The following is a 12,669-nucleotide window of genomic DNA, read 5'->3' on the forward strand; positions in this document are numbered from 1 at the left end:
GTCCAGGGAAGGCTTCTTGAAGGAGGTGACATTTGAGTGACCCCTGATCACAGGTTGGCCCTTAAAGCAGGAACATCTTGCCAAGGCTCGAGGGCCAGCAAGGAGACCACTGTGGCTGGAGCTTGGAAAAGGAAAAGGAAGGGTGACAGGAGATGAGTTTGGAAAGGAGGGGCCAGACCATCACGCTGGGTTTTGTGAACAGTGGAGAGACTATTAAATGGGACGATAAGACCTGCTGATCAGGTTCGTGACATTAACAGTTTAACGTGTGTTAACATGCAGCAGACTATTTCCTGCTTAAGTTTTCCCTAAACGATGCTTCCCTTCTCCTCTGTACCCACCCTTCTTTTTCCTACTAGAGCTGTAAGAAAGGGTACGCACCTACGTTTCTTCTGACATTGCACGGCAGGTCTCTGAGAACTGGAAAATACCCACAGAAAACCGAACGCTAAAAAATATATACCCTTAAAGAGATAAATCCGGTTTAGGGAAATATATGATGTCTGACAATTAAGTTCGAGAACATGTTGCAATGATGTTGCTAACCTTTTTTAATGTCAGAGGGATTATTCATTATGAATTTGTACCAACTGGACACACAGCCCCAACCAAGTTTATTATTTGGAAGTGCTGAAAAGGCTGCGTGAACAAGTTAGATGAAAACGACCTGAACTTTTCGCCAACAATTCATGGCTCTTGCATCACGACAATGCACCAGCTCACGCAGCACTGTCTGTGAGGGAGTTTTTAGCCAGTAAACAAGTAACTGTATTGGAACACTCTCCCTACTCACCTGATCTGGCCCCCAATGACTTCTTTCTTTACTCAAAGACAAAGGAATTACTGAAAGGAAGACATTTTGATGACATTCAGGACATCAAGGGTAATACGACAGTTCTGATGGTGATTCCAGAAAAAAAGCCCCAAAATTGCTTTGAAGGGTGGACTAGGTGCTGGCATCAGTGCATAGCTTCCCAAGGGGAGCACTTTGAAGGTGACCATAGTGATATTCAGCATTGAGTATGTAGCACTTTTTCTAGCATGAGTTCGCGAACTTAATTGTCCAACCTTGTATGCTCATCCAAAGGTAACTTTCTTGAGCAGTTGCAAACTATCAAGATTCTGCATCTTCCAGAGTGTGCCAGTGGAAGACAGAAGGTGGTCACAGAGGAGCAGGTTGTTCGCCATGCCCAAAAATAAAGGAAAATGCTTTAGAAGCCTGTGGTGAAGGGTCTTCTCCAGCATAGGGCTTCTATGATTCCACGCCACTTGGCCAATTTTTGTTGAATATCCACAGGTTCTGTACACCCATGTTGTCAAGAGGTTTACAGATGAAACAACAAAGTGAAACTGAATAAACTGAATAACTGAATAACAATAAACTGAAAACTAAAATCACAGCAATCTCGTCCTAGGTGAAGGTTTGCACACATGCTCTGGTTACACACAAAAGGGAAACTTCATGTCATTTGGGGGTTGCGGGGCCCTTCCTGGAGACATGGAGTGTCAGAGTTGTATTTCCAAAGATGAGTAGGAGTTAGCTAGAAAGAGAAGGCTACGAAGGCTGTTCTAGAAAGAGAATATGCCATGAGGAGCACAGGGGAGCACTGCAATTGTTCCAGTGTTGTTGGAGCAGACATTGCCTTGGAGGAGGATGGTAAGGTGGGAAAATGAATAGTGAGAAGTCTTGAAAATAAAGAAGAATTTTGAGAACAAAGTCAACAGTATGTGGCTGAGTACGATAAGGCCTGAAAAATGTCCATCGAGTTTGACAACTACAACAGACTCAAGGTGTTCAGAGAAGTGCCGGGAATTAAGCCAGATAGAAGTGGGTTAGGAGGCAATGAGAGAGGAGCAAGTGAAGAACACAGTAAGCCATGCCTCCAGGAAGTCTGGCTAAGGAAGGAAGAACAAACAAATGACACCAACAGGGTTTTTTTTTCAAAATGACACACAGGTTTGAACATGTTTAAATGCTGAGAGGCAACAGAGAGCAAAACCACGGGGGAAGGATTTCCCAGCCAGGAAGAGTTGGCAAACCCAGAAGCCTGGTGAGGAATTCACCTTGGGTTGTCAGAAGGAAAGAAAAGGACAGGGAATGGTGGGAATCCGAGAGATTTCCTATCTGATGTCTATTTTCTTGACAGAGCAGGAGACAAAGCAATGTGCTGAGAGTGAGCTGGAGAAGTGGAAAGTAGGGGACTTCAGGGTGACAGACAGGAAATAGCTTCTCTATGGAATGAGGGGCTATCTGGACACGTGTGGAAGACTGTGGGTCCATGGGATATCGGTGGGTTGGGTTCTAAGATATTCTCCAGCCCCACAGGTAACAGCTGAGGTGTTTAGGTTAGAGTGCGCTGTGCAAGATCTGGAGGAGAGTAAAAGAGCAAGGAAAGGTCCCCATCGTGGGCCATGTTTTCCAACCTGGGCAGTGGATGGACAGAGCCAGTTTAAGTCTGATTAGAATAGTGGGGAAAAGGAAATGAGGGCTAACTAGATCGAACATTGCAGTCAGAGGGTTGGAAAATAGTATTTGCATGTAGTTAAGTGCTCAGAGTGTTTTGAGGACTAAGGTGAACCCCCCAAAATCTCCCAGTCCACTGTTGTGCGTCCATAGCACTCAAATATTAGTAACACAGCCATGACTCTATATTATGTGTTACATTTTGTTTCTCAAGTTAATAAGCTAAGAAAGACTCATCACCATGTTGACACTACGAGATAATTTTTAACTGATAAAAGCTTGTGTGTGTGAGAGTGTGTGTGCATTTACACACCACACAATAATCAGCTCATTGCAACAAGTTCTCCACTGTGAATCTCTTCCACAAATTATGCCTTCATTCAATGGTGGAATTTTCTTACTGGGCAGGACAACTTCACACACTCCTTAGAAAACACCTAGAAGCTCTCGCCAATTATACATCTTTAAGACCCACTTTGATTTCTGCAGGTTGAAAGTCAGAATAAGGGAATACATTTCTGGGCCTAGAGCCACCAATCCTGGTTTCGATTTTCTTCAACCATCCCTTCTGTTGCAATTTAGACTCAGGATGTTAGAAATTGGAAGGAACCTCAGAAATCACATTGTCTGGTGTCACTTTTCAGAGAGGCAGAATATAAAGTGGGTCTCCTAGTGTCACATGGGTAGTCAGCAGGACTGGACTTAACGCCCAGGTTCCCCGACTCCTTTTTTGGTCACACTGTGGCACAAAGTGGGGGCTCCAGAAGGAATACCTACCTTTATCCTCTCCTGACTCTCGCCAGGCCCTCAATTTGGAGTCAAGTCTCATGAAAGTTCAACATGTCCCTTTATTTGGGCATCGCTGACTGTTCTGGCATCCCAGACACTCAAGGGTAACACAACAGGCCTGACAGAGAGGCAGGAATGGTGGAGGAGAGCCCTGCCTTGGACAGGACTGTCCTACAGGGCCTGGGTCGCTGCGGTCAAGTGGCAGTATCTTTCCTGTTGGGTGATGGGCTGCCCTTCCTCCCTGCGTCTCTGGCTACACTATGTGCAATTGGTTCTTACCTATACATGATCGATCACAGTGCTATTCAGCAGCCCCAGAGGGGTTTGTCCCTGGAGCTGTCCCTGGCTCGGTCCCACAGAGCTCTCGTCACTCCCATGGTGTAATCAGAAGCTAGAAACCCCCGTCTGTTTCCCCCGCACTGTCCTGACCATACGAGTAGCCTATGGGCAGAGTAAGAAGATTCCACATCGCGGAGAGGAGATGCAGTGAACAGGGCCTCAGGTAGCCTTCCAGGGAGTGATTTTAGGGCAAGAAGCAGGCTCCCGCACAAGGAGAAACCCATCACCAGCCCGACCCCAGAACCCCTTTCTTGCCTCTCAAACCTCAGGAATCAAGCAAGGTGCTGTAAGTTGCAGCCTTGTCACCACATGTATTTCATGGCAAAGCTCTGAAGCAAATTTAAGGGGGAAATAGGATAACTTAAGAAGATGGAATCAAAGCGTATTCAATCCACACTTGACCTCTGGTGCCGATTTAAATCTCCCTCACCTCCTTCACTGATCACGTCCATGAACAAAGGTGTGTTTTTTTCTTTCTTAAAGACAGCATTTATGGAAGTGATGGAGCAAAAGCAGAAATGAATTCAATTAATCAAGCACATGATTCTCGATGTGGTTAGGTTATCTACTCCAACTCTTACTGCACTGACCTTGGAGAAGTTATGCTATACTTGTTACCATGCAGATTCAGTTACTCTAATTAAGCAGAGTTTATACGAAAATAGTCATCAGAGGAAACCTGTAAGGGTGCCATCCATTTTCTGTGCCCCCCCACTCTCCAGGCCATGTCTACAAGCCCATACACATGAACACATCCCCTTCCTGAGCTACTTTCCTTCCTCCACACATCATTTGTTACTATTAATAGCTCAAGTTTGTGGTCAATTTACTGTTTCAAATATAAATTATTGGGAAGTCAAGGTTGTTCCCTATAATAACATCATTCTGACTCACGTGCATTCCGACATGCTTCCTTGAGAAAGAGGTAGAGGGATGGCTAAGTAGCATGCCAGGAATGCCATACCCCTAGTCATGTGACCTGTGCGATGTCATCGTGATGAATGCCACTGGGGAAAAAGGCTGAGAACTTCCTTCCAGACAACAGGAAGTCAGACTTTTAATTCTGGAATTGCATTAAATCTAATAGTCAGTTAAAACAAAACAAAACAAAACAAAAAACAACACACACCCTCTCTATCTTCCAGGTGTTAATAACAGAAAGGGATGAAGACATCAATTCAGTGGTACATACAGGTAAGACTGTAGGTTTTCCACCATCATATCCTCACCTCTCAGACTAATTCTTCCATGAACCAAATGCCTGGGCCATACAAAATATGTGCAGCTCCCACACATAGCAGAAGCTGTACCAACCGCAGCACTAAGTTGCAAAGACTGATGAATCCTTCCAGTGTACAGAATACTTTAAAAGGGTTAACTCCTTTGAGCCTCCCAATGACCCTGGAAGTTGGGTGCTGTGATTGTCCCCATTTTACAGATGAGGAAACTAAAGTTCAGAAAGTATAGTAAGTATCCCAGGTCCCAGCGTCCGTAAGTCACAGAACAGGGATCCACAATCAGGCAGTGCATTCTGTAGCCCACCTTCAGAACCACTGAAAGGCTCTGCCTCCCCAAGGACAAGGCTACCCGGAGCGAAACCCATGCCCACTGCCTGAATGGGTTCTTAGCCTGCCTGGCCTCTCCTGTACTCCTCCACTTATTGAAATCCTACACATGCTCACCGGCTTGGTCTCCACTCCTCCTTCCATGAAACACCTGTCCCATCAGAGCTAACCCTCCTCTGTTCTCCAGCAGCCTGTTTAAATCCTATTGCAGCCCTTGGGGTTAGCCACGTATAATATTAAGCATTTTCCTGTCTACTCATGGAATTCCTCCTTGTGACTTTGGAGTTATATGCAAAATCTGCCAGGAAGACAGGGCCACCTTTAGAGATACCTAGAGCACAGAATTTCTCTGTCACTTAGCAGGCCACATGCCAGACCTGTGTTTTGGGCACAGTGTTTTGCACAAAGCAGGTGCTTGGTGTGTGTTTATGGAGAAACATATAGAGGGGTTCCACAGAGGAAATATGGCGGTAGGGTAAAGAAGAGTAGGCTGGAACCTCAGCACCTTTACTATCTCACTGTGTGACTCTGGACAAGTTATTTCATCTGCATGAGTGCCTGTTTCCTCCTCTGTAAAAATGGAGGCACTACACATGTGTCACATAGTTGTTGATTAGGTTAAAGGATATACTGTGTGGGCCTCAACCTGCCAGGCCTTTCTACACTGTTCTCGCATTATCTTCGGTGAATCCTGAAGATACTTCTCACACATACGTGCAAAAATACTATGTGAATATTAAGGGGGAATAAAGATATCCAAGACTCTGTTCTTCCCTCCAGAAACTTATAAACAATCTAATGTTTAAGCTGCCACCCAAGATAATAACAGGAAAGGTGTCAGAAGTCAATATACAATTCATTGGCAAATAAATATTACCAGTAGTAATTACGATGGGAATCCACAAGAAGGTACAAATGTTTTGTGCTGGGGTGTCAGGAAAATTTTTGTTGAGAAAGTAGACTCTGACCTGAGTTTGAAGGCTGATTATGAGCCAGAAAAATAGAGAGGAGAGAGGCTATCTTCCCTGGTAGAGGGGATGCAGGAAGCACGGGCCTGAGACCTTCTCAGAGCACAGTTGTGGGGCAGGAGTGACAGACACAACCATCTCCAGCAGTGGATTAGGGGACACAGAGGGGCGGGAGGCAGATGTCAGACTCAGGAGTGCTGCAGCTCCCGGGCAGCCCATGGCTGCCAGGCAGAAACTGGGACCAGTGGTTTCTAGATATCCTGATTTTCCTACCCCCCAGAGATGAAAATCTGGATTTCTACACACACAGACAAACACACACACACACACACACACACACACACACACACACACACAACCTCACTGTTTTGAAATGTTTGTAACAAATGCGAAAAAAATTTTAAATGCTCTATAAGCCAAAGAAGGCACATGCACAGGCTGGATTTAGCGGAACACTGTTTAGAATTTCCGCTATCGGAGAGGCAGGGCAGCAGAGAACAGAAACATCAAAGTCTTACTTGAATGCCAGTCTAAAAATTTTTGCCTTTTTTCTTTCAGAAAACACAGGACTATGGGAAAATGCTGGCCAAAACTCCTTCCATCTATAGCCCCCAAAAGGAGAAATAATGGGAAATTACTTTGCTATAATTTTTATCACCAGAGGTTTTCCCTATTTCTCTCTCTTAATGGTTTTGCCTAAGAAATCATCTTTACTTATTACTATGATAATGAACTCTGAATCAAGGTTGGGGGGTGGAGGGCTGAGGAGGGGTAGGAGGGGTGAGAAGGGGTGGGGAAGGGTGTATGGGAGAGATCAGTGTCTGTCCTTACCTTATCCAGTAGGCAATCGTCTAAGTTTTCTGTAATCAGGGATTTCATGGCTTCTCGTTCAATCCTGAGAGGGGCAGCAGTCTTAGTTTTTCTCAGCAAAGGGCACACTTGTGGTAGCTCTCCCAGTAACGTTAGTCTCTGAGTGCTAAATTTCTCTGGGAATGTGTACCTGGACCAGAGACTCACCTTCTCAATTTATCACTTAAGTTCTTATTTCCAAATTGTGAGCCTCCATCTGTCATCTTTGGGGGAATTAAAAAAAATAATAATTTAAAAAGGAGAGTTGAATTGGAGTCTAACTTAGCTTTACTGGACGTAGCTCTGTGCTTTGACGGAAGGGCAATTTTCTAAGTTGTATTTCCCACTCAATCCCCTAAACGTTGGCCTCTGTAGTTGGCTTCTGCCCACCTTTTTATGTTCTTGCCCTGAAACTAGATGCACCCTTGAACTCGGTATCTTACATCTCCTTGTTCTTCTCCTGTTGACAGTAAATATCCCTTGCCCTCCAACCCAGAAAGTCCCACAGATTAATTTAACTCCTTTACAATAAACAAAATAGGAAACTGCCAAACGAGCAGACTGGCACCCATCATTATGCCTACAAACAAGTGCTCGGGTCCTGTCAACCAGATCAGGGCACAACAACTTGCATGTGGAAAAGTACACACACGCACACGCATGCCAGAGACATGCAACCCCCTCATCACCACCCCCACTCCCCCGCACACACACAGGCACATCCAGCAATGAAAGGGCAGGGATCCTTCTGCTCACCTGCTGACCTTTAAATATAATCGCCCTCTTCCCACTTGAAAGCTGGCAGTAAAAATTAAGCCAGTGTAAACAAGCCCCTTGAAAGTCGAGGAAATAATCACGTCTGGTTTTGCCAGCAAAACCATGTTGGGAAACAGCTCAGGCAGTAAATTCCCACTCTGGTTGGCTGGCTGGAGCTAGTTTTAGTACAGGAGAAGAAAAAAAAAAAAGTCATAATGAGCTGACCTGATCTCCCGGAAGCTGGTAAACATTAGAGTCTGTTATCGGATGATCTAAAGGAATTACAGCCTTTCTGGGAGCCCAGCTCACTTCGGAGCAATGTTCCAAACCCACCGCAGAGTGCTACCTCCCAGAGCGTAGCAACTGGGTTGGTGTCTGGGCGACCCCACTTTCTGTAGCCCCTGAGTTTGCCCTGCTGAGTTGCTGAGAAAGCCACAGTAGAGATCCCTTCTGTGAATCTGTAGTCTGATTTAAATATGGGAAAGCCACGCCTCCTCAATGCTGCCTCGATTTTCCATTGTCTTCCATTTGTCATTCTAAGTCTTCTTTGGATAGGCAATTGCTCCCGGATATTTCTGAATCTTCTTCCCTTGGCTTCTCTTGCCACCCGCCAGTTTTTCCAAACAATTGGTTTTTCAGCAGACGAAACAAGAGCCTCTCCCTCTGAGCTTCTGGCAATTCAGAATTCTCTCCCCACCTCCTTTTCAACTGCACGGAAGTCCTCCTGTTTCTCCAATGTGCTTTTGTTTTTGTCCTTCCTTCTGCTTGACTGGAATCATTAACTGGGGGTCCTTTTCCTCTGGTAGGGCTTTTCCTTCCAGTCTACGGTTATCCCAGATACCTGTCATCGCACGCACAAACTTTTGGCATTTTGTGCCCGTGGCTGTCCTTCCTCAACAGCTGATCAAAATGCTGAAACGAATTTTCCTCTTGCACTGGGGCAGGGACTGTCAGGGACGCCTGCCAGATGTGAGCAGGGAAAACAACAAAAAGGGCCAGCTGAGGAGCCTGGGAGGAGAAGAAAGAAGCCTGCTCGGGGTGGCTTACTGCCGTCTATTTTCACCTGGATGTCAAACTCAGGAGATAGGGGTGTTGCATAAACACAACCAGGTTCCTTACTTCATGATGTGCTTCCTTACAGGCAAAGGTTCCACAATATACAGCGGTCACAAATACCGGCCCTCCGATAGGCTGGCAAAGACACACTTCCTTTGTAGATACAGATCTCTGGATAATTGGATATTGAATCAACAAATATTGATTGAGCAACACTCTGCCTCTGGCCCTGTGCTAAGCCACTGAGAGGGATTCAAAGTTGACTCAGATTCTTCTCCTTTCTCATGAAATAAGCGTCTTCATGTCTCATGACTGACACCAAAGGCAAGTATGAACAGGTGAATCAGCTATGGCTCAACTAGTGTTGTGAGGACCACGAAGCTATTTCTGAAAGGCAGTTTAACAAGGTATTCAAAACCCTAAACCATCGTGAGAAGTCCTGGGAAGATAACGTCACTAGCAGAGGTCTTTGTTATCGATTTTCCTCGTGGCTGAGATTTTCATTCCAAGAAAGAGAAGGGTTGGCTGATCCAAATCAGTCTTCAATACACACATCTGTTCCACTTCGCCACGGGTACAAACTCTTAAGTTATTTTTTCAAAGTTTTCCTTTAATCTTCGAGTGACTCAAATCTGACAGCACAGGGGCCCAGACAGAGATAATTGTCCATGCTGCGAGGAGCCCCTGGCAGTGAGCAAGGAAGGGACCCTGTCTGTCTTCTACCCCTTATGTAGCCTAGTACCTAATACATAATTGAACCTCAGCAAATAGTGCTGAATGTTTGATTGTATTAAACATTAAAACAACATTCTAATAAATATTTTGAGACACGTAAAATCACTTTATATATTCCCAATTTCATTTCATGCAGCCACCTATCATCTCTTTGAATTACTATCATCTTTTGTTGAAAGGTCTTATATAGAAGAACTTTAGCATAGTACCTGGCACATGATAGGACCTCAATAAATATTTGTCTTCAGAGTCCATTTTCTTCTTTGAGGAAAAAAGACCCTTCTTTTTTTTTTTTTTTTTTTTTTTTAGTTTTATTTTATTTTATTTTATTTTTACATCCCTCACACCGTGAACCCCCCTCCCCCCATCCACCAGCACCCCGACCTCACACCGAGCCATCACATTATACACATAAAATTATAGTTGGCATTCATTAATGTCCAGCCTCTGGTGTACAATGCCATGACCAGGCATCCACAGTATCCCTGAGGTGGTCTCCCAAACAGGACACATGTCCATCGGACACCCAACAAAATCCCCAAACACCATTGAATAAGTTCCCCAAAGTAATTCTCAAAAAACCCTGAGGCCATCCTGTGGTCACCAGCCGCCCCCCAATCCCTTCACCCTTCCCCTCATCCCCAACCCCCTCACCCCCGCCCATCTAACAACCCCTTCTTTTAATGGATGTAATTCTCCTGGTTTTATCCCATGGGTAAGATCTTACAGTGGGTTGGTGCTCACAGTTCCTTTAAAAAGCTAATCCCCTTTCCTCTTATTCCAGAAATGGCAACTGCAGTCATTTAAACTTGATCTTTTGTCGAGGTTCCGAGATAAAGGATCCCAAATTCAAATGCCTGCGTGGGTCAGTCAGGTAATAAGATAAATATGATAGAGTAGAACAATGGAAAGGCGTGGGGGCTATGGTGGATTTGAGAATATGTTCCCTATCTAGGCTATTCTAGGGGTGTGTGTGTGTGTGTGTGTGTGTGTGTGTTTAAAGCAATTCTGTACTATCAACTACTGAACAACACAAAAGCCACCCTGTACTTCATGTTCACATAGTACTAAAATCGTGGCAGTATCCTGAGAAAGCCTTGATGGATAGGCAATGTTCTCTGCTTGGACACTCTCCTCTCCCTGCCATTCCATTCCCTGGGCCAACTTCTATTTGTCCTTTAAAACTCATCTCAGCTGCCTCCTGCTCCAGGGACCATCTCTGATTCTCAAGTCTGAGTAGGGGTCGCTATGTGGTGTTCCTCGGTCACTTGCTGGTTTCCCTGACTTTATCAAGGACACATCAAGGACATGCTCCTTGAAGGCAAAGGTTTACCTTACTGATCACAATACTTGACATAGAGTAGGTGTTCAGTAAATATCTGTAGAATGAATGAATGAACAAATGAATAAATGTGGATGGTCCCTTTTCTCATTTTACAATCTAGTCCCATCCTACCTATACACGTAAGATAAAGTGAGAAAAGTAAAAGGTAAATAATGAGGAAATGCTCACTGGTCCACTTAGGAGCATAGTTAACAAAAGTGGAAAGGGAATGAGGAAATGTCCCTTGGAAAAGCTGACTTCAACTCAAAGAGCAGAGCAACAGGATAAGATGTGTCTGCACCTGAAAGAGCCACTATTCACAGATGAAAATTGCTAGGACTACCCAAAAAGTGCCCAATGATTAGAAGACACCATATGGATCTTGGTATCCAAACACCCATGTAAAAGTCTTTGTAAAAGTCAAGTTTACAAACACTTTGTAAAAGTCATGGCTCCATCTGGCCATTTCAATAAAAAGTACATTATGTCATAGCTGCAATTATTATCCTAATACACCCAGAAAAAGGAGTAGTCCTCCAACATCGGCCTAAAGGGAGAAAACATATATTGTTTACTTAACACCAACGACTCTACCACGTGTACAGCCTCTGATCAGAAGAAATAATGAGAAATAATTAGTGCTGTCAACTCCACATTTTATGCAGCAAAGCTGAACTGTTTTAGTTATAAAACAGTTTCTAATATATAATCCCAGTCTGAGCTAGGGGAAAGGAGACTATTGAGATTGGCTTCCGTCTGTCTGTGTGTCCATCCATCTATGTTCCATTCAAAATCATTCTCATTCAAATGGCCCATGCTGAAAGGCAACCCAGAAACTTATTTTTACCAGAGACCAGCTATCGATGTAATAAAACTCCTGCTATGGCTTGGGTGACACTTTATTTTCTAATTAAACAGTAAAAGGTGCTTCCATTTTCCCTATGTCCCTACCAGATAAACAGGGTTATATTTTCATCTGACCCCTTTCCTTAAGTCAGAATGCAAGTCCCTTCCTTCTGCTCTGAGTCATGTGGCTTGTTTTTCAGTCGACACCACCAGGAAAACACTGAGAGTGGGGAAAGCATTTAAGGAAGAAGACATTTGGTTTTATTAATTTGTTATACCATAAAACTAATGGGTAACTCTATTGAGCTGTTCTCCTCGGGTTCTTTGACACCTGAGTGAGGAGATGTCAGGAACCTGAGTGAGGAGGTGTCAGGAAATAGGCGATGGGAGGAATTAATTGCTCCTGGTTTGAGACCACACAAGGGACTGCTTTTCCCCCCACCCTCTATTGCTCACAACATACGACAAATTTGTCTGTGTTTTGTCTTTCCCTTCCCTTCCCTTCCCTTCCCTTCCCTTCCCTTCCCTTCCCTTCCCTTCCCTTCCTTTTCTTTCTTTTTTTTTAGTTAAAAGAGACCCAGAAAGATGACACAGACACAGAGATCAATGAAACAACATAAAAAGTCCAGAAATAGATTCACACAAATGCAGCTATTTGATCTTTGACGAAGTATAAACACAATTCAGTGATGAAAGACATTATTTTCAATTAATGAGTATTGGAACAATGGGTCATCCATAAAAAAAAAAAAAACAGCTAGACCTTGACAGAAAGCTCACACCTTATGTAAAGAGTAACTCAAAATGGATCATGACCTAAATGAAAAACATAAAACTATAAAATTTTTAGAAAAAACACAGGATAAATCCTTGTGACCTGGGGTTAGGTAAAGAGTTTTTGAATGACACCAAAGATGCATAAAAGACAAAAACTTGATAAACTGGACTTTGTCAAATTTAAACCTTTTGTACTTCTGA

General features: G+C 44.0%; 1 protein-coding gene across 2 annotated transcripts in view; it reads right to left on the reverse strand.

Annotated features, from left to right (window-relative positions):
- Positions 1-7,712, reverse strand: part of MAB21L3 (mab-21 like 3) — a 37,632-nt gene extending 29,920 nt beyond the window's left edge. For both annotated transcript variants that reach the window (XR_013991753.1, XM_081026417.1), the window contains exon 1: positions 6,957-7,712. Coding sequence is in view for 1 of the 2 variants with exons in the window: in XM_081026417.1 (XP_080882543.1) it covers positions 6,957-7,004 (48 nt within the window). In the remaining variant the exon portion in view is untranslated. The remainder of the gene's footprint in view (positions 1-6,956) is intronic.
- Positions 7,713-12,669: the final 4,957 nt, after the last annotated feature.

The sequence above is a fragment of the Rhinolophus hipposideros genome, assembly GCF_964194185.1.
Source record: "Rhinolophus hipposideros genome assembly, chromosome: 19".
NCBI lineage: Eukaryota > Metazoa > Chordata > Mammalia > Chiroptera > Rhinolophidae > Rhinolophus > Rhinolophus hipposideros.